Source organism: Myodes glareolus, chromosome 23, assembly GCF_982192425.1.
Source record: "Myodes glareolus chromosome 23, mMyoGla1.1, whole genome shotgun sequence".
NCBI lineage: Eukaryota > Metazoa > Chordata > Mammalia > Rodentia > Cricetidae > Myodes > Myodes glareolus.
In genome coordinates, this window is record NC_142048.1 from 33988558 (window position 1) to 34015491 (window position 26934).

General features: G+C 35.6%; 1 protein-coding gene across 3 annotated transcripts in view; it reads left to right on the forward strand.

Moving 5' to 3' along the window:
- The window catches only part of Msr1 (macrophage scavenger receptor 1), a 60846-nt gene extending 45532 nt beyond the window's left edge, over positions 1 to 15314 (forward strand). For all 3 annotated transcript variants that reach the window (XM_048456602.3, XM_085680206.2, XM_085680207.2), the window contains 2 exons: positions 6939 to 7127; positions 15053 to 15314. In XM_048456602.3, the coding sequence (XP_048312559.3) occupies positions 6939 to 7127; positions 15053 to 15186 (323 nt within the window). In that variant the 3' untranslated portion in view covers positions 15187 to 15314. The remainder of the gene's footprint in view (positions 1 to 6938; positions 7128 to 15052) is intronic.
- Positions 15315 to 26934: the final 11620 nt, after the last annotated feature.

Sequence of the window (26934 nt, forward strand, 5' to 3'; positions counted from 1 at the left end):
GCATGTTGTCACTCTTTTCTCTATTTCCTATGTGTTTAGTTTAACCGTTATGTTTAATGTTTCTAAAATACATAATGTGGTGGTTTGAATAGGAATGACCCCCATAGGCTCACATATTTGAGTGCTTGATCATTAGAGAGTCATGCTCCTTGACAGGGATTAGTTGTGGCCTCCTTGGAAGAAATGTGTCCCTGGGGGTGGGCTTTGGAGTTTCAAAGCCTCAAGGACCAGTCTTTCTCCTTTCCTGCTGCTGACCAAAATACAGAACCATCAGCTGCCTCTGCAGCACCATGTCTGCCTGCGTGTCATCGTGCTTCCCTGCCACAACAATCATGGACTAAACCTCGGAATCTGAGAGCAAGCCCCCACAAAATGTTTTCCTTTATAAGCGTGGTTTTGGTCATGTTGACTCTTCACAGCAATAGAACATTGACTAAGACATGCTATAGTAAAATTATGATAAACATTTCTCTATTCTGAATATTTAGCATATTTTTTTGCTAATCCTTTGAGTTTATTCCTTAATAAATAAAAATAAATCACTAAAATTATTAACTTTTATTATAATTAGAGATCTCTCATTTGATTATATTTTATATTATCTCATTTATTACTTACATTTCTTTTGGTGTCTTATAGAAATATAGATGGAATATTTGTATAATGATGATTTTTATTCTCTATACAGACTTTAGAGATATAAAAATTATTACAACCACAGTCTTCCCTTAACTCCTTAACCAAATAAAGTACATTAACATACATAAGAGCAAATTTTGGCTGTTTCCAAAGGCAGCAATAACAGTGTCCCCTTGTTAATTAATTAATTAAACCAATAATTCACTGATTTTGGTTGTCATCATCTGCAGTTTCCCCATGAGGGAACAGTGACCTTTTCTTGCAGATTCAAATCTCCTTGTTTTTAAGGTAGCTAAGTGAACATTCGGTCAGAAGATTTCTTTCTACCAAGAGTCAGCAGATAAGCAAAAAATCCTCACTCTGAGCTGAAGATAATCATCTATCACAATGTTTATAGCTGCAGTTCAGCGACTCCCACCAGCCCCCTACCCTGCTAATGGCAAGCTCACAGGAGTCAACACTGATAGTTACTCCCCTAACAGGACTAAAAACTATGTAAATTAAATCAATCTTCTTTTCATGATGTACCTTACTTTTACTATACGCACCAAACTGCTTAATCGAGAGACCTTGACAAACAATAGTCCATCCTTCTATTGTTTCTTTTCCTAAGATTTTTAACAATTAAATTACGTCATCTTCTGAAGTCCTTCATTCAGGAAGATCTCATTATTTATCAACACATATGGCCTTTCTGGTAGCTGATTGTCATATGAGCCCTAGGGTACTACCTGCATTCTACTGTTTGCTGGAAATATAGCAAAGGTATAAATCACATGGGGGAAAAATAACCCATGCACACCTGGAATACAGGGTGGTGAATTGAGAGGGAAGGTAGTGAGGGAAACAAAGAACATTTAAGATGAGGACCCAGATACAAAAATTATAAAGGCTTGTTTGGAACACTGGAGAGTCACAAGACTGATGAAGAAAGGAGAAGGAGGAAAAGGACAAGGAGGTGGAGGAGAAGGAAAAGGAGGAGAAGAGCAAGGAGGAGGAGTAGGGGAAGAGGAATAGGAAAAGAAGAGGAGAAGACAAAGACATGGAAGATAATTTTTCAATGGATCAAAGGAGATAGTGATCAGACATTAAATGACAGCCTGAGTTACTCTAGGAGTCTTAGTTATTGGGCAGACGTATTCCTACTGGAACCTGCCATCATTCTAAAGGATTGTATTTGTAGCTACTCAAGATACAAAACCGGCTCTGTGACCAGGTAACAAATATTTTTTTTTTCATGCTCTGTGATGGTTGTCACTTTTCACTCACACTGTTGGATACTGAAACCTACAGGTAACCTACAAACGAATAGTTGTACATACACCCAAACAAACTTGACCTGAAGATCAAACAGCAGGTTGGAATAACCCATAGGCTAAAATATTCCTCAGTGGTTAAGAAGAGCTCCAGAAAGTAGTAGAACATTATTCAGTACATTATAGAAATGGCTATCTAAACTCTTACCTAAAACTATCTAGCAGGTCTTGTATTCCTGCAGCTGCTCGTCAGAGTTGACTTCTAGGTACCTGTTTGACAAGAACAAACATTTCATGAGAAAATGGTGAACATGAATAGCCATGCACATAAATATAAAGGTTTTATTGCAGACAGATCATATGCTATTTCTGCAGATTTAACCACAAAATAAAAACTTTAAATTCTAGATAAATGAAAACTCTGCGCTTGCACAAAATTTTAAGGAATTCATTGTCTATTTTAAACCTTCTAAAAAATCTTAGTAACTTTAAAGGAAGGATAGTTGCTTAAGTAAAATTCTTCCCAGAACCCAGAAATATGTCTGATGCAGTGGATTGTGTTTAATTACATGTATTTAGCTAATATGCATAATATTTTGTCTTCAAACAGCTGAAAAATCAGGACCCACAGAGTTCAGCACATGTAGTAATGTCCACTCACATTGTCGAAAGCAGATCCTAAATTCAGAGTGCCTCCTGAGTTTATTAGTTTGGTTATACTATGTAAACATGGGAAAGAAAAAGAATATAGGGATAATTATCTAATTACAACTAATATTGAGCAAATATAGCATGGTTATTAAAATATTTTTATGAAAACAACTTGAAATTTATCAACTTGAAACTCTGCCTTTGACAAGGAAATGGCTTTCCACCCTCTCTCTAAACACACCATGTTTATCACATGACCTTGCTTATTGGCCAGTCTGTTTATTTCACAGAAAGGTTTCTAGCCTACTCCATGTTGTTGGAAGGCTTGTCTGCATAGTTTGAAAGTATTATTAAGAAAACTACTGAAAGAGGGTGTTAGCACAGCTTCACCCTGCAACTAGAGAGAAGCAACCTTCTGGAATTGGGACATCCCAGGGGAAGATATCTGCCTTGCTAAACGTGTTAGTATGTTAGAAAGATATTTGTGTTGGTTTTATTCATGTAACTATAAGCTAGCTAAGTTCAGGAGGAACTCTGACCTTCAGCCTTCCAGACAAATATTAAAGTCAATATTTTGGGTATGAAATGCCATGCATAGGGCCTATGAGCTTTGGTCTGTCATGCAAACTGCCCCTAGTGGTATTAGCGACTACACCTAGGCGTTCCTATAGGAGGGAAACACCGCACCACTGATGTACATCCTTAGCCTTGCTTTGTGGTTTTCAATTCAAGACAGAATCTCATTAAGTTGCCTGGCCTGGCCTTGAGCTCACACTTAGAGCAAAGGCAAGCCTTGAATTTTTTAAGTCTCCCACTTCAATCTAACAAGCAGCTGACTCCGAGAAACTGAATGGAGGTGAGATACGATTTCTACACGGAGCCTCTTTCTTATCTCAGAAGTGACACAGGGTTATCAGAGATAGTCACGTGTCAATAATTAGTATAAAATTAAAACATCCACATGATAGGCTTGCATTAACATATTACAGTCATTCTCCTTAAAAACAAAGAATTATTTCACTATTAGAGCTTTTTCTTTTCTTTTAAATTTAGTTTTTTAAATCTTTGATTACTACTTACTTGCATACAATTCATTGATGTCAGGGTCTTTCTACCACCATTATCCTCTCTTGTGTCCTTCCATTTCTTGTCACTTTTTTATGCTACCCAAGTAGACCCCACTTTCCATTCCCGTGTGTGTGTGTGTGTGTGTGTGTGTGTGTGTGTGTGTGTGTGCATCTGCACCAGTCTAGTGCAGTTAGTCAAAAATTCTGTGCTCATAATTGCTTTGGCCATACCATATTTAGAAGACAGCATTTTATAAAACTCATTCCCATTTTCCTCCTCCTACATCCCTGTCATCTGATTTTCTGTGATGTCCTCTGAGCCTTGGAGTGGGTGAAATAGGTGTCCCACTAAGGGCTCTTTCTGTTATAACATGCCTCCCTTCTTAAGTGTACAATATCATCCTCTCGTTCGTGCATCCCAAAAAGTGGGTGCTGGGCCAGCAACATCAACACCACCTGGGAACTTGTTGCACATGGACAATATAAGGTTCCACTCAGGTCCTACTAAATTCGATCCAGAAGTTTAGGATTTTGCTGCATACCAAGAATTAAGAACCGCTGCCCCAGGACAAGCAAGGTTCATCAATGGTACCTGCAGAGGAAGATATTAAGAATGCTTCTATACACAAGTTTGGAGACAGCCAAACATACATAATTAAATGTTTGAATATGTCAGTTTATTCCTGAATGATATGTGTATATATACACACACACACACACACACATATATATATGTGTGTGTGTGTGTGTGTGTGTTCGATATATATATATATATATCGAACATTCAGGCATAACACTTCTGAGCAAAATATGACAGTATTAACATAGAAATCTTTCTGAAATCTTTCTTAGAAAATTCTCTTATTTAAATCTCTTGATTTAAATGATTAATAAATGATTTCTTTTCTCAGTAGTTGGGAGTTTGGATCCTGTCATAGCAGGCTATTTATATTTTTAAATCTTTTATTTTTGGCTTGAGTGAATATAGATTTGTGTTTCGGAATGATTCCATTCATTTTGTAGAATAAAGAACATAGTTATAATAATGCCTATCTACATGCCGCACCACCTATGATGCTCCTGTAGGGTTCATTGAGTTAGTTATTATATGAAAGCTTCAACTTCCTTTAAATATCATTGTATTACTATATCAACAAAATTTTCTTGAATCAGGAGAAAATGTCCCTGAATATTTCTTTTTTATATTTTTTATATAATATTTTTATTCATAAGTTTTTTATTTTCAGAACCAAGAAGAAGTGAGCACATAGATGAATAAGATGTTCACCTGCCCCTTATTTAAATTTCATCATGTTGTCATTCTGAGCCGTTTGAGGAGTATACAGAGTTCAGGTCTTGATGTGCAATGATGTAGCATGAAAACCTTCATGCTTATTGCAGGCCTTCCAGGCTTTTGAAAGGAGGTTGGTTTACTCCCTGGTTCATATATTGTTTTCACTGAAAGACCAAGATGGCTAGTAAGGGGAGGATTGGTCAACGAGGCCTTGCAGTATTCTTTAAAATTGACTTTGCCTTGTCTTCTCTGCCTAGCATATTTTTCTCCTGGCTACACAAGACTTCTAACTCTCTTCTTTAAGAATGTTACCTATGCATTAGTATCTTGATAAAGCTTTCCTTGCACAGATTTTTCTCTTGATGATACTTCTAAAAATTTCTTAAATATAATAAACTCTAAAAACCAAAACCACCAAAATTATACTTCAACACTTGAGAACTATTTGATATTTTTATTTTATGAGTCTTGCAGGCATGTTTGTCTGTGACACATGCGGCTGCTTTGTTCCCATAAATGCTAGAAAGAAATCCCCTGCAACTGCAGTGATAAAGGGTGTGAGTCACTGTGTGGATGGTATGGATTGCTCACTGTTAGTCTGGAAAAAAATCAAGTGCTCTAATCACTGAGTTTTCTATCCAGCACTCCCCGGTTTGTTTTATAATTTAGTATGACTCAGACCTTTAATTGAAAGGATACATTTAAATATTACTTTACTTGTTTATATATACAGTGTACCTAAATCAAATATAACATATACATGAAATATTAAACTGGATTTAAATAGACTTACTCAATGGCTGCTGTGATTATAGAGATGATAATATTGTTACCATACATATTTTTTAAATTATTTTGTTTTTTGACGGTTTATGCATATAATGAATGTGGTCATGTTTCACAATCCCCAGTTCCCTCCATTCACAACCTATTCTCCCAGCCAAACCCTCTCTTACTTTCTTGTCTGTTTTTTTTTATTTTATTTTTATTTATTTATTAAAAATTTCCACCTCCTCCCCTCCTTCCAGTTCCCTCCCCTTCCCCCAGCACCCCTCCCCTTCCCTCTCCAGTCCTAAGAGCAGCCAGAGTTCCCTGCCCCTTGGGAAGTCCAAGGTCCTCCCCCCTACATACAGGTCTATAAAGGTGAGCATCCAAGCACACCAGGCTCCCACAAAGCCAGTCCATGCAGTAGAATCAAAACCCAGTGCCATTGTCCTTGGCTTTTCAGTCAGCCCTCATTGACAGCCACATTCTGAGAGTCCGGTTTGATCACATGCTCCATCAGTCCCAGTCCAGCTGGCCTTGGTGAGCTCCCATTAGATCAGTCTCACTGTCTCAGTGGGTGGACGCACCCCTCGCGGTCCTGTCTGTTTGTGTGTGTGTGTGAAACTCACTGGGTTTTTTCAGGATTGCTTGTCTGGGCATATGTGGGAGATTATTTACTGGTACATGGCCAGCTTACCAGAGGCTACACCACTGAAGAAATTGGCACCTGCTCCCTAGGGGATGAGAAATTTTTAACATTTAGAGGGGGAAAAATCTATTAAGTCACAAAACAGGGGATGCTCTTGGTATTTCTAAATATAACTACTTGCTTTTCCCTGAATGAGATAAACAATTTGACAATCTGCTTTTTTGATCCTCCAAATTGTTGAGAGTTATGGATTAAACATTAGCGAATGAGGAAAATAATGACACACTCCGTGGCTCATTTTACAAATAACGTGAGAAATCTATGAAGCTGCAATAGATTGGTGTGCATTAAGGTCATTGGAGAAATGTGAAGTCTTCTAATATATTTAAATGTGACTTCAATTCAGCTTTACAGGGATGCAACGCTTGCAGTTAAACTTTCTTGCCAACAGGTGGCGAAAAAGGTTAATCATTCTTCCAATTTTTTCGTTAACTGAAGAAATGTATCAAAAAACTTTCTTTAAAAGAAATAAAAGGGCCAGGGTTCACCTCTAACCACCTAAAAAAAAAATAGTGCAGCAATATGCATATAATCAGTCTTTGCTGCCTATGTTACAGCTACTCTTAAGAATGTTCGACTGGTTAATGGCGCTGGACCTCACGAGGGCAGAGTGGAAGTCTTCCACCAAGGCCGCTGGGGCACAGTCTGTGATGACCGTTGGGATATACGTGCTGGACAAGTCGTCTGCAGGAGTCTAGGATACCAAGGTGTCCAAGCCGTGCACAAGAGAGCTCACTTTGGACAAGGTAACCGAAAATCTGGTTCTTTCTTTAAAACCTGAAGTTGGCTTTTTAAAACAATTCTTGGAATTTCAAACACAAGGACTGAATGTACATCACCACCTCCCTTTCTCCTCCAACTCCCTCCACCCTTTGTCCAAATTCTCCAAAGTAGGCAGGATTTTTTGTTTGTTTGCTTGTTTGTTTGTTTACCATTTGAAAATCAAGTAGGTACAGAAGCATGTAAGCCAAAAGAGAATTCTGCACAAAAGTTTTGAGGGAAAGAAGATGCCTTTAGAAAATATGCATATATATACATATTATGTATGCATATGTATATAAGTATACTATATACTTATATATCATGCTTCCTGACAACCTAATATCAAGATTTTATTTAAGCTTGCTTGGTTAGTTGGCAAAGCAAGTAGTACCATTGGTCAGGATAATGAAGTGTGAGTTAACGACAGAATGTAGTAACTCATTGGTGGCTGAGTTTGCACAAGTGATTCTGGACACATTTGTTCAACATTTGTGTTGACTTATAATCTGTTCGTGGCGGACTTAGAGGAGGGTCCCAATCTCTGAGTGCCACAGAAGTAAAGTTTGTCATCCCCTCATTTGGCTTGGAAAACGTGGGATACTTCTTTGGCTACATATATGCGAATATATCTCACCTTGATGGCAGCAACCGGTTCTATGACTACATTAAAGAGCTAGGAGAGAATGTACACTGGAAAATATCCTTAAATGTACACCCATAAAAATTTCACTGTAAATTGGTTTTTCAATGTAAATTTGCATCTTATAATAAGCCTATTGTGTAATTAAACATCCTAAACATCTACAAATGTTTTGATTCTGGATAACAAAGAGATTAGGGAAACATGTATGCACTTTCATTTTCATCTATGTTTTCTAGATATTTCAGCCTTCAAATAAGTTTCTCTGCATTGAAGTTCTAGCTTTTGTAAATTTATAGTTTTATTATTCCTGATGCATGTGGTCATTCAGAAAAGAATAGAGAAGAAATTTATGCAAAATTATAAAGTCATATGTCATCTCATATATATTTCAATATTGGAAAGACACCAAATTATCATAACCCAATACTAGAATAAGATTAGATGCTTAATATTCCCATGAGAGATATGACTTATGACATGATACCACAATTTAGTGATAACTATGGACCTGATATTAGGCTGAGCCCATTAATAGTATTGACAATGGGTCATGATTACATCCTTTTCTTAAATTAACTCCCATAATAGGTAATAAGAGATGGATTTGAGCGGAGACCCCAGATGCTATGTCCTCACATGCATGCTTTTATCTGGTGAAGAAACCACATGTAAGATAACAGATTCCTGGTGTGCACAGCTTGGGTCACTCATTAAGCTCCTGGTTAGCTATTATTCAATTTGTGCCGTAAGATGTGAATTGAAAACGCAAAGGAAATGTAAAATGCCTGTATTTACCATAATACCGTGGGTTGACATGGTTACAAACTTCTCCTCCCTGTCACACCTTTGGGACTTTTATTCTACCTTTAAGTTGTGATTTTATTTAGTATGGGATCCCACACCTTTACACAAACCACTGGAGATGCAAAGGCAGGAGGATATGAAGTCAAAGACAGCCTAGGCTATCTGTCAAGACCCTCTCAAATAAATAAAACAAATGAAAAGAGCAACAATGATATGTGTAGAGGTTAAGCATCCTTCTACCCTTAAATTTACTTTTTAGAATAAAATATTTTCTGTCAATGGGTTAATTTTTTTCTAAGAGAAGAGCTAAAAGAGCTGAAATGGCAGTGTGAGTGTCCATATGCTGTAGGAAAAACAAATATCTGCTTGATTTAAAAAATAGAATACAAATATGTTTTAAAATAAATATGTAAAACATATTTATAAATAAAATATATTCAAAGACTTGGTCACTTATGAGGTCAGCATCTCTGGTTTTAGCAGAATATGCCATTTCTGCTTCGATGCTTCTTTTCTTGGTAAGTGGCTGACCCTACTTCAGGTTCAGAATAACAACATGTAGATAACTTGTATTCTTAATCGCTGTCTTCATTGCAAAAGAAAATGCCAAATCTATAGCCAGAGCTATTCTGTGAGTCAGAAAGGGAGATGCAATTTTCCCCTGTGAGAAAAGCAGTCTGACAAGACTGCTCCACATCAGCCCAACTCTCCTTTCAGTTCTGCAGAACTCACTACCAATGATTAGATAATTTAAACAATGAAGCAAGGTGAGTGTGGAAACAGGGATAAACAAAATGAAGATGGGTTGTTCTGAATAAAAAATAAAAGCATTTTGAAATATAGGTGTCGTGGTCTACATCATGGAATATTATATGAGACACACTTTCCCAGTATGCTACTTTGGGATTAAACCCCATGGACAACAATTTTTGTAAGAAATTTAGGACTTTGTTCTAATACCTCTCCACATTTACTTACAGTTCCACCCAGGAGGTGGGGAAAAGGCAAATCTGATTGCAGAATAGAGACAAAGAAGAAAGCCTAGAGATATGAACGAATGATATGTAGCAAAAGACAAACATGTTTGTGAGTTTTAACTATTTACTAATTGCTTTGGAAATGAAGAATCCAGTTAATTTATATCATCTACAATCACCAAAATTTAAATAAAAGAAGAAAAATTTTAATTCATCCACTTTGTACAATTCCTCCATTTCAGAGAGAATGTAGTTTTCTGGACACAGTTTCTTCCAACACATATTTCCTTTTTTTTCTTTCAAGTTTCAAAATAGCAAACCTGACTTACCAGAGATAATCCTCGTTAGCTTTAAGAACAATTAGTTTTACAGCTGCAAGCAAAATGATTTATTGGAATAAAGCTTAAAGCATGCTCCTTTAAATAGGTTCTTTCATTTGCATATGTTGTTTGCATAAGGTAGAATTTTTTTTTCCTGAGTAATAGAAACTGGTAAGTTTCTGGCAGTGAAGAGAGTCATCTGGCATTTGTTGTTGTAGGAGGGAGAAGGACCCTGTTCTCTGTCCAGGCTCTCCCATCTTCTTTCCTGTATTCACTCAGCAGCAAACAAAGATGAACTTTATCAGTGGTGCTTTTCCGGGATTCCACTCATGAAAGTGAGAACTGAAACAAAAGTATATGTTTACTTTCTCCTAAATTAAGCATGCTAAGCTCTGAACTTTAGAACAGAAACAAATGAAAATTCTTGTCATATTACTGTCTCTTGCTCATTCTTAGCAGACGAATCTTTGTTTTATATTAACTGCTACCACTTTTAACACTTAGTTTTCCAGTGAAATATTTCAAAAAAAATGCAAAAAAAGAGAGGTAGCAACCCAAATTTAACTCTTAACTCTACATCTTTGACCCATATTGCAGTGAATGGTTCTAAAAATAATCCCAAAAATTAACGTGATGTAACTCGATTGTTAAAATCATACCATCCCTCTATGTTAAAGATTTGGAAATGTGCTGGCTGGCTATATGGTACTTTTGATAAAGTATTTGCCCAGTAACCATAAGAATCTGAATCTATAGTCCAGTACCTAAATAAAAGTTCGTGTAGTGGCAGCAGGCTTACGTCAGGCTGGTCCTGGGAGGGATAGAGATGAGCAGATCTCCAGAACCCAGTGGTCATCCAGTTTTGATGAACCAATGAGCTTCAGGTTCCGTGAGAGACCCTGTCTTAAAACATAAGATGAAGAGTATTCAAGAATACTTGAGTTGACCTCTTACCTCCACACACGTGCATACATACACTCACATATACGCACACCCACACCCAAATATGCACATACCTGCTTCCGATCCACCTGCCCACGTGCGTATTTTGTAAATATTTTAAAATGCAAACATTTGAAAGTTGGGTGTTATGGAAGAGATCATGGAGCCTGTCTTACTAGTTATAGTAGCAAAGGCAGGACCAAGTGTGTATTGCCATCATATACCTTACTGTATGATCTCATTTGAGGATCACAGGTAGGAGCCTATGAGAAATATACACAATAGTCCAAACTCTTTTTCATAGTGTAGTTATAGTTAGTATAGATGACAAAACTTGCTCAAACTTTCAATCACTAGGCAATTAAGGATTTCTTGGCAAGTTAACATCTTAATTCAGCACCAATAGTTTAATTTTTCTATTAGACAGAATTCTTCTAAATTTTTTGTCAATGATATTTTTTTGCCCTAAATAACTTGTTCATTTAGAACCTTAATGTCATAGAATACCAACAACAAATGGAATCTCAGAATCATGATAGCCCTTAGATTCAATATAAGACAAAATTATGGGAAATATATAACCTTTCAGAACCACAATACAAGACTCTGAACCACAGAGCCAACATCTTCTTTTCTATTTTGCTATCAAAGTTGTTTCAGGTTCAAACAAAATATTGTTTTTTTTCCCCAAAGCAAAATGTTTGTACAACACCTTCAAAGCTACAAGTATAAAAGTAATATGAATTGATATCATCCATCTACAACTAGCTAAATTAAAATATATCCAGATACTTGGAGAAAACAGAGATATTTTGGCTAACAAGTCCATCTACTAAACAACTGACTGAAAATCTTATCACCTCACCATGTACCAGTTAATATGTGAAATATGACGGTTATTCTCCCTTTAAAATGGGATTAATTGGAAGATTAAACATATCTGTCACTCCAAAAGTGCTAATATTGTTCCCTTTTCAATGTTAAAAGGAAATAGAACCACCCAGCAGTATAAACCAGGATCATAAAACTCCAGAAACCATTGATAACACTTGCATTCTTGCTTGTTTTTAGAAACACAAAAGCATGCTCTCTGTTTTCTCTAACAGCTATCAAATTTCAAGGGAAATAAATCATAAATATATAGATGCATACATAGGTGTGGTAGAGAGATTATATATAGGTAAGTAGATAGGAGACAGATGTATAGAAAGATAAATGATGGATAACTGTCCTAAGTCAACGGAGTAACAGTTTGGTTGGAAGGCATATCTACTACATTCCTCACAGTTCACATATGTTCCCAATGAGTACAAAGAATATATTACAAACAAACACCCAACTGTGACTGCAACAACAGCAGAATTCCTTGAATAATTGTTGATATCAAAAGAAACAGAAACAAATCTACTTTTTAATCTTTTAGTTTTGTATAAAGATAATTTTTAAAGCCATAAAATAAATTGGAATAAGCTGGAAAACATATATTAAATAAAATTTTCTCTTAGGCTCAATAGTTCTGAATATATTAATACACAAATAAAGCAAATATTTATAAATTACTTCTTTCCCTCTATTTAGCTTCTGTTTGTCAAGTAAATGTTACTGGGTTCGGTGTCTCCGTGGTTTTGCCTGGCTTTGCTCTCTGCTATTTTGAGATAGCGTTGTAAAGTCTGCATCTGTTTATTTATCTGTGAAATGAAAGTATTGCCTTTATTTTAAAGGTTAGGAGTAAACAGAATTAGATGGGGAAATACCTAGGTTATCATCTTCGAACACTCCAAATGTTCCCACGGTTTCTGAGTCCTTTCTGCCCAGCAAAAGAGACAGGCATTGAAGGGACCTTATATTTTATCATGAGGATCTGTCCTCACTATGAGGTCCAGAACAATAAACAGAAGCTATGGATGCTAATATAAATTCTGCTACCACATTGGTGACATCAACTGTTTTTATCTACCCAGAATACAAGCCCCAGGTAGTAGCAATTCTAAGTGAAGATGGATTTGGATTCGTTGTACTCAGAACAGAGTCCTGGTAGCATTAAATCTAAGAAATACATAGGAATGCTAATAATAACGATTAGCTCTAGGATGCCATAACACAAGGATTCGGTGTGATTTTGGGTAAAGTCCCTATTTCTGCATGATTTTCAGTATTGTCAGTAGAAAATTAGAACAAAAATAATATTATTTTTTTAAATATTAGTGCATGATGAAATAAAACATGAGTGAGTCCTGTCACATAGAAAATCCGGGAAGAATAATCCTGCATTTCTGTTATCAGCACCACAGCCTCAGGATTCTAGCACTCAGGAACTGCTTGGTCATAGTTTCTAAAACCATGTGAGCTCACAAATCAGCACATTAGCTGTGTCATTTTTTTTTAAACTGAAATTGGTACAGCCAATGGAATTCTACTCACTCCCATTTCCCTTTCACTGTATGACAAAAGTTGCATTGCTAAGACCAAATGAATAGAAATACAAAATAAATCATAGTTAACCTTTCCCAGTAGCGTGGGTACCAAGGCCACGAGCCTTTCCTTTCTTCTCTTGCCAGAAGGATAGCAAGACCATGGTTTCTCCACTTCTGTTTATTTACATTTGCATGTAAAGAAGTACAATTGATAAATTTCTCTGTTTTGTCTTCATTGCATGTTGGCATAAGAGTGAACGTACATTGCTATTATTTGCATGCAGTTTTTGAATATGACTTTAGGGCTTTCCAGAACTTTCTGTGAGATTTTATGTACTGAAAAAATGCACTCACAAATACTCACAAATACAGAAAACACCACGTCATACCCAATAAAGAATCAGAGAACTAAAAAGCATTCCTGGCAAGGTTCCTACCTTAGAAATTATCTTTTTTATGTTATTTTTTATTTCTCCACATTCCAATCACAAAAGAACAGTGCCCTTGAGACATTCTTCAAATGCTTGAATTCTCCAGTTTATTAGTACTACTTTTATATTTCAGCATTTCAAAAATTCTTTGCTTTTTTCAGTAGGAACACTGTGGGCTGGAGGTGTACCTTAAGAGCAGATCACTTGAACTTAGCATGCCCAAGATCCTGGATTCAATTCCCCAATCACCAAATTTAAAACCTAAAACAAATATATCAAAACATAAAGGAAATATTTGGGTTCTGATAATTTAATAATTATTACATGAAAAACACAATATTTATTATTGGCATGATAATGCAAACTAAAATTGTCTTCTGTTTAGATCTTCCTAGTAAAAACTAAAAAAACATAAAAATTATGTTTAAAATTTACCATTTACTTGTTGTTCTGGAAAACTCATCTGGAGGTTTGAAATGCACCCAACAAAATCTCATGTAAGCATGTTTATAAATTTTCTAAGGGTTCTGTTTTCTATTATCATAAGGGTAAAAAACAAGAAGTTTACAATGATAAACTAAAGAGAGAGTCTTCAGAGAATAACAGAAAAAAATTCTAGCATTTATTTTAAAATTTATCTTTTTATAACCCAACTTTCTTTTCAAAAATGACTGTTTTCTTGTGAAACTTTAGTCTGCTTATCTATTAAATTAAATATTTGTTAGGTAGTCTACTAGTAAGCAATTCTCCACTAAACGAACCTGTGAATTGACCTCAGAGCAAGTAAATGTGTTTTAACCTCACCATTTTCTTATTTGCTTGTTTTTAAAATCAACGTTATTTCCAGTCCAGGGTTCCCTTATAGAATGGTTTTTCGCATACTTTACTAAATCAATAATGGTAGTTTAATTAAAATAGGCAGGCTATTTGGTAAAGTGGGCACTGCTCAGTGAAATACACTAACAGCTAAAAGCTGAAGAAGAAATGAAATTGCTGCCATGCAGTTTTTTGTTTGCAGTATTTTCATCTCCAGGTATGTATCAAATTCCAGCATCAAAGACCATTTCAATCATCATGTCATTACACAGATCCACTGTTCTCAATGCTTCCTTATTTTTAGATTAACAAAATAATATTCTTAGGAAAACAATCAATTTCCCTATCATCTGGGCTTTCACAGGATTTGCAGGGACTTTTATAACTATTACTGTTTTGCAGTCTAGTAGTTTCCAAGCCTGCAAAGTACAAAGTTTTCTGAGGCAGGAAAGCCTATTTTATATTCCTAATACTTGCATGTAAAGAGTAAGCAATATGTTACCCCAATCAGTCATGAACACTTAGCCACACTTACTAATGGAGATATATTTTATTATTGCAGGTACTGGTCCAATATGGCTGAATGAAGTGATGTGTTTTGGGAGAGAATCATCTATTGAAGACTGTAACATTAGGCAATGGGGAGTTTTAGTCTGTTCACATGCAGAAGATGCTGGAGTTACGTGTACTTCATAATACATCATATTTTCACTAACATTTATGAAATTGCTGTTGTAAAATTATTTTAGTCACCCTGCTCCACTAAAGTCATTTCCATGAATAGTAAATGGATTTACAATAAAGATAAGAAATAATTATTTTAAGTGACTGGAAAAGGTATTTAAACACATCAAATTTAATCTATATCCTTACATGTAATATTCTAATTTCTTGTAACCATTAATTTTGATTGTCATTTTGACAGAATTTACACATGCCTATAGTGACAAGAATATGATTATTTCTAAGAGGATACTTAACAGAGGTAGAAATGTTGGTAGGAATATTCCATGTGTATGGGATGTAGACAGAAGGAAAAGAAGAAAGCCAGTAGAGTATCATTCATCTCTCTCTCTGCTTCCTAACTTTGAACTCAATGTCATTCACTATCTGCATCATGCTTCTTTACTGAGATGGATTGTCTGAAGCCATGACTCAAAAGAAGTCCATCTTCCTCAAGTTTCATTTATAACAATAAGGAAAAAAAATCGGATAGAGAAAATTTGTACCAGAAGTGGGGTTGTAGCTTTAATAACCTGACTGTAGCTTGTAAAAATCTTGAATTAATTTGCTGGAGGAGCGGAGGAAAGTTTGGAGTCATAAACTACAGATGTTTTAGAATGCTATTAACGGAGCCTAATGGACTATTATGGAAGGAAATTGGAAATTCATAATGGATAGAAAAATGCAAATATTGAAACTCAGTTTTCAGAGGTCTCAAAAGGAAATAAGGATTCTAAAAAGAACTGGAAAGGTCCATTTGTAGTGCATCCTGACAACTGCTATGACTTCATTCTATTTGTATTCTGAGACTTTGGAATAAGACTAAATAAAAAAACAATGGACTAATATCTTTAGTTTTGATAAAACTCTAAGATATAATAGGTTTGGGCTATAAGATTATTGCAAATTTCTGTTCTTATCCAAATCTGCATTAAAAAGGAGCAACAAATGGAGTAGGAAAATATGTAAAATATGCAATTTTAGCAAAATATCAGCATGCAGTGTTCTAAAGTTGCTGACAAAGAAGTAAAATAGAAAGGAACTGTGATTGTTAAAACGATTAGAAAAATTAACAAGAAACTTCACATTTTTCAGTAGAAAAAAAAATAAAGGTGACTTAAGGGCAAAATCATTGAAAGTCTCCAACTTACAAAAAAAAAACAAATTTATTTGAAAGCACAGAAATTGAACTGAAAATTCTGTTCAAGGTATTCTATGCTAGAAAACAATTGCCTAGAGAAGTTTGCCAGCAATATACACTGATCTTTATATCTATATATCTTTATAGGTGGACTAGAAAGGGGCTACCCTGCATCTCAAGATAGTAGCAGAACTTAGAAGCCTCATCCATATGATAGAAAATAAAAAAGCAAGGGATTCATGTAGGTTTGCACCAAGATGCCAGAAGACACTGAAGCCGGGAAATACATGTTAGAGTTAGATTTCCTGTAAAAAAAAAAAAAAAATCCCCTAGAGGACATTGTGTGAAGTGTGAAGGTGAAGCCTAAATTGAAGTGGGGCTGCAAAGACTGAGAGATAATCGAGTGAGAATAGATTACGGTACAGAGTGGAACTACTTAAGAGTAAGTTTAAGTTTTCCGAGAAAGCAGAAATAGAGTTTATATAGGTTATCCAGTACTGTAGGAACCCAGATGGTTCCTTCAGGGGCCAATGTGCCTAACATGGAATTATGTGAATTGACATTCACCATAATAGATTTCAGTATTTCTTTGACTATTCCTTCTTTCCTATGCTCCAATTAATCTCCTTTGGTTTAGAATATTTATTCTGTGAGATTATATAATGGAAGATGTTATTTGAACTTTTTAAAAATTAAGATTTTACAGGTAAGAAATTACCTGATTCTCAGAAGGGATTCTGAACTTCTATTATAATGATTTTAAAACTCTTACATCTTTGGGATCTCTAAAAATAAACTAAATGTATTTTGTATTATAAGATGACATGTGCTCAACTATGTTCATAGCAGCATTGTTTGTCATAGCTGGAACCTGGATACAACCTGAATGTCCCTCTATCAAAGAATGGATAAGGAAAATGTTGTACATTTACATAATGGAGTACTACACAGCAGGAAAAAAATAATGACATCTTGAGATTTGCAGACATACGGATAGATCTAGAAAACATCATACTGAGTGAGGTAACTCAGACTCAGAAAGACAAATATCATATGTACTCACTCATAAGTTGCTTTTAGACATAAAGCAAAGAAAAACAGCCTACAATTCACAATCCCAGAGAACCGAGATAATAATGAAGACCCTAAGAGAGATATACACGGATCTAATCTACATGGGAAGTAGCAAAAGACAAGATCTCCTGAGTAAATTTGGAGCATGGGGACCATGAGGGAGGGAAGAAAGGGAGAGGAGAGCACGGGGGGAAACATAGAAAAATAAAAAATAAATAAAGAAAGAAACTAATAAAATGATTTAATAGTAAAAACACCTTAATGTATGAAGATGGATACTAAAAAGTAATACCACACTAGACCAAAATTGAGTATAATAGAGTTATTTATTTAGGGATAGACTCACAGATCACAATCATCTGCATGAATGGGGAACAAACAGGAAATGAATCCAGTAATCGGAAGGGAGAGGGAATGTGTGCTTACATGAGCATTTATAGTATAAGAGGCCACACCCAAGTGGGCGGGTAACTTAAAGGCTACTGGTTGTAGAATTTCCTACAACATCTCCCCCTTCTGATTAAATAAGAGAATTCTAAGTCTAATACAAAATTATATATAATAAGAACAAATATCAAGTATAAAAATTAGAATTACAACCAGCATAAACAATATCAAGCAAGAAACATGATAAACGTTTCAATAATTATCCTATCTTAAGGAATTTAAGTCTTGTTTTATAAATAACTTGGTCAAGTCATGAGAGGAAAATAACTATAACTATCTAGTCTTCAACCCCATCAAAGATCCAAGAAGAGAAATAGTATTACTTGAGTAATCAGGAAAAGCAATCAAGTAACTTCCAAAATGTGTAACAAATGACAGAGACAACTGCCTACCTGAGCAATCTCCCAAAGTCTAATTTGCAACGTTGGAGCAACCAACCTTGGCTAAGGCCTATGGTAACTGACAGGCCATTTTCAGAGGCAGGAAAAATTTCAAAACTGTTTTACCCTGTCTTGGCAAGATTTGACAGTCTATTTTCTTGTATCCTGCTTGTCCTGTCCATCCATCACGTATTTAGTCATGGCTGATGCCTGGTCAGTTCCTTGTCCAAAGGCCAGTATTGCCAAGAAGAAAACAAGCTCCAAGTGGAATATCTTTAGTACTCAACATTTTCTTGGAAATAAATTGATGCTGCCAGAAACAATTGTGTCTCAGTTCAACAGAGTCCTAAATTATTTAAATGTCATATTCTACAGCTTATTCAAGAGGCTGAAGATTACCTATCTATGTAGAATATGATCTTTATGTATCTAAAGAACATGATTAGTCTAACTATAAGTATGACAAACATATATGACTATTGACCTATAATTCTTAATACCTATATATATTAAAGACTAAGACTTCATATTAGAATGTTAAAAAATCTTTAAACAACTATATAACAAATGAGGACAATATCCTCAAATGCATAAGTATCTTAATTAACAGATGTAGAAATGTATATTGCAATATGATAAATATATTCTAACATTTTATCAATATACAAAAATGTTTTAAACAGAGGTAGAAGCATGCATACAATATGACAAAATAACTGACTAGATATACGAATATTGTAGGTGAAAATAGAAACATATCCAATATAATTTAAGTTTATATATCAATATATAATAATCTATACCAATGAAAACTGCCTATAAATAATAGCTCACAAGTATTCACTCTATTACTCACTATAATTAATAGTGTGAGTAAGCTTACACTAATCTGTTATCCAATCCAAATTCCCTTATTTTTCAAAGAGATCCTTGAGCCTATATAATTTCCCCCAAACCCCAATCTTATACCAATTATAATCAACTCTAACCCTGAGAACAAATTTTGTTGGGAGAGGGGTGTCATCTTCTAGAATTACTTCCAGCTATCATAGGAGTGATGTTCTTTCTATGGGATCCTGTGAAAGTAAAATGATGGTTAAGTTTCAAGATTACTGTCTGGTATAATTGCAAATAGTCTCTGAATATTAGATAGGATTTTTCTGAGTTTCGCATTTGGAGTTCTGGCCAGAATGTTGTAAAAAACGCACCAATTAAGCTAACCAAGTTGGAACCATCCTGAGCAGCTGGTACCCAAAAACAGATCTTAAAGTAGGGCTATCAGCATCATGATGTCATATCAAACAGAAGATTTGTTGTTGCGGAGCCCCATCTTCTTCCTAAAAACTTCAAAGATTACTGCACTGCAGGAAAATTTATAGTTCATTGTGGGAAACTTAAACATTATTTATACAAACATATTCAGTGAAAGGTATGATACAGACAAAAATAGGTATGAAGAAAAGTAAAAAATTTTTTGTCAAATTCTTTATCCTTTCTATCCTATACCAGACAGCTCCTGACATGAGACAGAAACTCTGAATATTTCTTTTAAGAACATGCTTGGATTTAGAGAATGACAGAGCCATTGTCCAACTCCAAGACCAGCATTGATTTTTAAGTGAGTCATGACTATTATTCTAGTTAATATTCAGAGATTCTTACTCTCAGATGGCCTGTCCTCATAAGTGGTAATTTTCTTTGCTTGGTGATCCTATCTGGATAGTTATCTTTTCCTCCTTAGGCATCTAGATGACCAGGGTCTCTTGATTTTCTGAAGATGAGTATTTTCCTGCAAAGGCAAGAACAGAACCCTGTCCTAACTCTTATGAGTTTTTCTTACCACACGTATGGTTGTCGCCTCTATGGATAAGCTGTCATTTCTCTTTCTCAAGAGATTGAGGCTTCCATCTTCAGCCTACAGACCCACAGTATCTGGCAGATTTTTCCATGAAGCAGAAAATTTGAAAGATTGTTTTGCCTCTATTGAGAGTTTGTCAATCGCTCTTTTCTGTGTCCTGCAGAATGTTTGGCAGACTCTTTCTTGAAGCCAGAACACTGAAAGATTGTCTTGTATTCTTTAGACAAGTTTAGCAGTCATTTCTCCTTGGGTCTTGCATGTCAAGTTTATACAGCATACTATCAAGCAGTGCAGGCAAGAGCAGTTTCTTGCCTAAATGGCTACTCTTGTCATATTGAAGGCAAATTCCATAATGAGTTTCTTCAATGCCCATCAACCTCTCTGGCGCAAGTGGTGATGAGAGAAGCAGACATGTCTCACTATTGAGAAGTCTAAGTTCCTAAAATATTTTGATGCCATATTCTATAGGTCTTTGAAAGATTTGAAAAGTACCTATCCATCTGAAATATATCTGTATACATCTAGAAAAACCTAATAACAAAATTAAATATTGATTATTACAGATGACTATCTATTAATCTGAATTTTTAATTATACATTATATTTTTAGATGAGCTTCACAAATACAATACCTTGAACAAGAGCAAAAAATATATATATACAGCATAACAAAATCAACCTTAAATTTGTATTAATGAACCAAGATCCATATCAATGCAAAATATTCACCTCTATATAACACACACCCACATTTTAGAAAGAGATTGATTGTGACCATTTATACCTAACCCCTTTCAAATGAAAACAAACATTTATAAACAATTATTTTCAGAATTTGGGTATGGTTTTCTCCAAACTGCTTCCTGCTATTTGGTGGGCAAAGTATTTATAGGGTTTATAGAGACCATTCCGGGGTCTTATTTCATCAAACCACATTAGCCTGAAAGGAATCCATAGGTTCCCCTTTATGGAAACAAAAGCAGAACCTCCTTCAGCAGCTACATGGCATCTCCTTTACTCTGCTTACTCTCTCTATATATCTCTGTTCAGATTTCTTACCTGGAGTTATGCTGCCCTGTCGTAGACTAAAGCAGTTTCTTTATTAGCCAACAGTAATACAACATATTCACAGCATACAAAAGGGAATCCCACATCAGAAAGATTATTTTCATACAATATATTCTGATACAGTCTTTCCTCTCCCAATTCCTCTCAGGTCCTCTCTGCCTCCCCTCCCATCTGAATCCCAACCCTTATTTATTTTAACTTAATATTAGACTGCCATGTGTCACTTCTTCATTAAGATTAAAAATATGATACTGCTCTATAAATTAAAATAGGAAAATGATAGGAGAGAAAATAATGTGGAACTCAGATTAGTATAACACAGTGAAGGAAGTGGTTTTCAATCTGACGAAGACAAAAATCTATAAAGAGAGAATTTCCAATCCTTCCTGGAGATCCTTGGCAAGGACAGTGGAGAACGCCTACCTGAAGACTTTATAGGGGTCCAAAAACCAAAAATATTAAAATAAAATAAAGCACACAGGGAAAGGGTAATTTTCCCAACAACTGATACTAAGTGGAACTATTGTGAGCCCTCATACCATGAAAAGTCCAGTGAAGTAAGTGAGGCAGGCTGAGGGTAGCAGAAACAGCCCTGATAAGTTTTCCTTGAACTTTCCGAAGCACCCCAATCTTTCTCTTTGCTTGAATTCTTTTCTGTCTTTACTTTTACCTTACCTACCCTTCTCTCCAGAAAAAAAATTGCAGTTTTTCATTTAAATGCTGTCACAGGGAGGTTGGCTGGATCTACAGAATGCTTGCTGGGAACTTCTCTCAAAGCGAGTCCTCAGAAGCCATGGTCAGATTCCAGACAGGTTGTGGAAAGCTGCAAGGAAGTAAGAGACAGAAAGACAAAAAGAAAGCAAGTTGAACCTGCCTTTGAAGTTCTTAGAATCCGAAGAATGTAGTTTCTATCATGATTTTTATAAGCAGTACATGACATAATTAAACATTCAGGGTGACAAGCAAAGCCATCGGCACAAGGGTGGAAACTGCAGCCCAGAAGTTTTTAATTGGATCCAACAACAGCTGAAAATGAGGGTAAGTGTGTTGGAATGGAGGTACTACGTGATGGTGCCTCTGAAGGCTTCGGGGAGCAGGTGGGCGTACGGCCGTCTAAGCAGGGCTTGTTTCAGCTGAAGTGATGCTCTGCAGTCTCTAAAACTGGCATAATTATAAAATGGAAGCTCAGCCAGACCTCTGATGAGCATGGAAACCAACGATGCTTCCTTTCTAATACTGAATACCTTTTCATTTTTCAAATAAGATATCAATGTTTTGATCCTTTCTCTAACAGTATCACATTTGTGGAAAAAAAATTGTAACAACAGTTAATGAAAAAGAAAAGAGGCCACAAATTTGAAAAAGAGCAAGGAAGTACAGTATATGGGAGAGTTTGGAAGGAGGAAGGGAAAGGAAAAATTATGTCATTCTATTATAACCTCAAAGAAATTATACTGGAAAGAATAGATTATGTTGTGAAAGTGTGTGTAAGCACTGCAGTCTCATAATATTTAAATTAGTTTCATTATTTTTATTATTGCTGTCTAGAAAGAGGCAGGGAAAGACTGTTTTACTTTTCAGTACACATGTTTTGGCCTAATTCTTTACTCAGAATTATAGGTATGCATGGGGAATTTTTAATATTTGACAACAATACCAGTTTCTTCATAATTCTGATTAGTCATTTGGGTGTAATTATCTCCCTTTGTTTTATAATTCATGGATAGCATTGGTGGATGTCAGCAGTGTTAGTAACGGAAACTGCTCTGATTTCTGTAATTTCTTTAAAGAGCCTAAGGTCCTAATTGGCATACAAAAAGTACAAGATTGTATGGAAAATATTAGGGGAATTATTTTGGCAAAGGGCACAGCAGTTGGACTAATATGTCACCAATGTCACTGGCTCTTTCAGTTTCATGGCCAAAGATTTGGGATGCAAGGTAGTCCCAACACTCGCTAGTTTCTATCATCACCCTCCATCCATGAGCATCATGGATACGGCACGAAATTAATGACATTCTTTTTGAAAGTCAATAAAATGGAACTTGTGAGATGGCTCAGTGGGTAAAACCACTTTCTAACCATGCCTGAAGACCTGTGTTTGATCAAGGAACCCACAATGAGAGGGGAGAACCAGCTAATGAAAGTTATCCTCTGAATTCCACATATTGTTATTGCCTGGCCTTCAAATCCATCAGCTTGTGAATTTAAGGGTTCTTTCTAGTACATGTAAAACAGGATCTTACATCATAGTTCAGCCTGATCTTATACTGAACTGATCTTATACTGAACTGTACACGTGTATACATACACACAGATACACACACACACACACACACACACACACACTTTATAAAAATCAGCAAAATAATGTAGGGTTGTAAAGAATGAATCAGTGGATGAGTACTAGCTACTCTTCCAAGGACCCAGGTTTAATGTCTAGTACCCTCATGTCACCCTACAGCCATGTGTAACTCTAGTCCCAGGAGACCTGACACTGTTTTCTGGTCTCTGTCGGAATCAGGCATGCACTTAATGCACAGATATATATGAAGGCATAAAATAAAATGGAAAATGTAAGAGCAATTTGGACTGAATTTTGAAGAATAGTGCTCTATATATGAAATCATTTCCAAGAGGAATTTTCAATAGAAAAAGACACTTAGTATGAAGATTTGTTAAAAGCTCTGGGGACAAGGAGAATGGACAGACTTACATATTCAGATTATTTTGTATTGAAATTGTAGCTCCTACCCCATTTTAAAAACATATTTTGAAATCATAATATAAATAAAATATTTCCTCATTCCTATTCACCCTTACAAAGCCTCCTATATGTCCCACTTTGTTGTCTTTCAAATTTGTGACTTCTTCTTCATTAACTGCTTTTAAATACATGCATGTGTGTATATCCCTAAATGCATGAATACAACTTTCTCAGTCTGTATAATATGATTTATATGTATGTTTTCACTTCTCACCATTTGATATTGGATAACTATTTGTTGTGGTCTTCCCTCTGGAAGACAGTTTTTCTTATTCTCATCATTTTTTATTTGCCTGTAGTCCTTTGTGCAAGGTTGAAGCCTCTCAAACTTATCCCCCTCTACATTAGTATGCCTATTGATGTCATCCTTGTTGAGATCATGCTAGTTAGCCACGCTGGTGAGAATTTTTGGATATAGTTTCTGACATCCCTAGGAGACACAGTTTCAGAGTGAACTCCCTTTTCCTCTGGCTCTTACAAATTTACAGCCTTTCCACCCCTCTTCGGCAATGGTCCCTGAACCTTAGGTGCAAGAGTTGCAGTATAAATTTATCAGCTGAAACTAGGCTCTATAGTGTATATACTATGTATATACATCTCTAAATGCATAAATGCAACATTTTCAGTCTGTATAATGTTGGAGAACCACTTGTTTGTCCCAGCCACCTGGCTTGGCTAGCCCCAAAATAACCACACAGAAACTGTGACATCAAATCACTACTTGGCCTATTAGCTCTAGCTTCTTATTGGCTAACCCTTACTTATTAATTTAAGCAATTTCTATTAATCTGTGTATTGCTACATGGCTGTGGCTTACCAGCTAAAGTTCTGGCATCTGGTCTCTGGTGGGGCTACATGGCTTCTCTCTAACTCCTCCTCCTTTCTCCCAGGATTCCATTTAGTTTTCCCTAAATAGCTCTGTTCCCCTATAGCTCTGCTATGGACCCAAAGCAGTTCCTTTATTAACCAGTGGTATACACAACATACAGAGGGGAATCCTACATCATACTGTTACATGTATGTATACCTTTTCAGGCTGGGCCAATTGGTATTAGAAAACCAATTTATGTACTCTCTGTATTGCGGGTGTAGACTATTTTATTTTTTTCCCTGGGAATGACATTTTAATTGGTTGTGGCTTTCAATAATGGTTTTCATCTTTAGCAAAGAGATATTTCCTTAATGTGAAGTAAAGACTCCACTTATTTGTAGGGACAAGTACAAATATTTATAATGTAATTAGCGATTATGCTGGTAGTAAACTGGCAATTGTAGGTTCTTCTGCAGGATCCAAGATTTTATTAGCTTGGGACAGTTGACTTGGCTTCCAGTACCAAACATGACTTTCCTGTTGTTGATTAGGTCTTAAGTCCAATTAGAGAACTGTTGGCTACCTCCAAGGTATGCAGTAACTACTATACTCAAGGTTCTAATATCATGGTGGTCATTGTTGTGGTTCATAGATGTCATAACTGGGTAGGACTGGCAGCTGCTTTCCTCTTTTGAATGTTTGTTGCACCTTCTAGTATCATGAAACCTAGTCCTCATGAAAGAGATTTTTAGGTCGGTTCCATCTCAGAGACCTCTGGACTTTGTGTTGGAAGTACATGGTATCTTCAGCAATAGAAACTTTTACTTCTTGAGGATAAACAATGATAATAGCAATAGCCTGTAAGGTTTTGAAAATCTCTTAGATAGAGCTGACTCAAAAGAGGGGTGACTGGTATTAGGGTCTTCACTATGGTCTATGGATCTTGGGTGTAGCATTGTCAGGCCAGATAGGAACATTTTATTTAAACTATATGTATATTTATACACTGACTTTTGTGTATTGTAGGCATTTTAGGTAGATAGTTAATAGTATTGTTTCTTATGAATTTTGAAAACCAACAGTTATTTTTAGGACATTAAAGTAAGCAACAGATTGCTAATGTAGAATACTCATCACTGTGAAGGATCATAAATGGATTTTTATAGAAATCAGAAGATTTAAAATCTGTATTTTTTAAATAATAGTTTATTTGATATTCTACAAAGGATCAGTTGGATAGTCAGTAGCTAATTTCTGCTTTATCAAAAAGCTAATTTTTTTTGACAGTCAGGTCTATATTGAATCTTAAAGCAGGAAAGCAAAATATATAGGGAATTTCTTTCTTGTGATTTAAAATTGATAGGTAATAAATTTCAAAAGCCTCTCAAGTTGACAAATTGATTTCTTTCCCCACCAGCAGAGGAAGTCCTAGGCTCCTATAATATTTACCAGTTATACCCAAACTGTTGTACAAATACTACATGCAGCCAGCAATAGTTATAAGTATGGCCCAATACAAAATCATAAACTCATTAAAAACTTTGTGATTAATGGTGACAGTAGAATGCTTATAGATTCCATAATGGAATGGGAATAGATACCATTTATTTGGAAGGAAATTGATACTATGTTAATTTAGCTAAACAATAGTAGTAAGGACCACATTACAGTTTCCACAGCGTGACAGTAACAGACATAAATTCAAACACAGACATACATGTGTGCACACACACATGTACACATACATGCACACACACACAGTTACACACAGAACAAGTGTAGGAAACTGGTTCATGAAGAAGATGAGAAGTTGATGGCTCTGGAAGACTAGCAGAATGGGCTCTGGTGAGAGTAATAAACATTATCTTCCCCAAGTACCTTTCGATCATTGTTTTATCACAGCAGAGTAGGCCATCATCATAACTACAGCCAGGATATTGATATATAATGAGGTCTAAAAAGGCTTAGACTATGATGTTAGACTCTGTTTAATTTAAAACAAACAAACAACAAAAGTACATGTATTGTAAATCATCCTGAAATTCTACATTTATCCTCTTTGAATATCAGATGTTCAGGCTACAGTTAGAGTGAGCTGATCTCACAAGAGTGGAACCATCATGATGGCATTGGCATCTTCATTAGTAAAAGAAAAACAACTAGAGTCTGTATGTC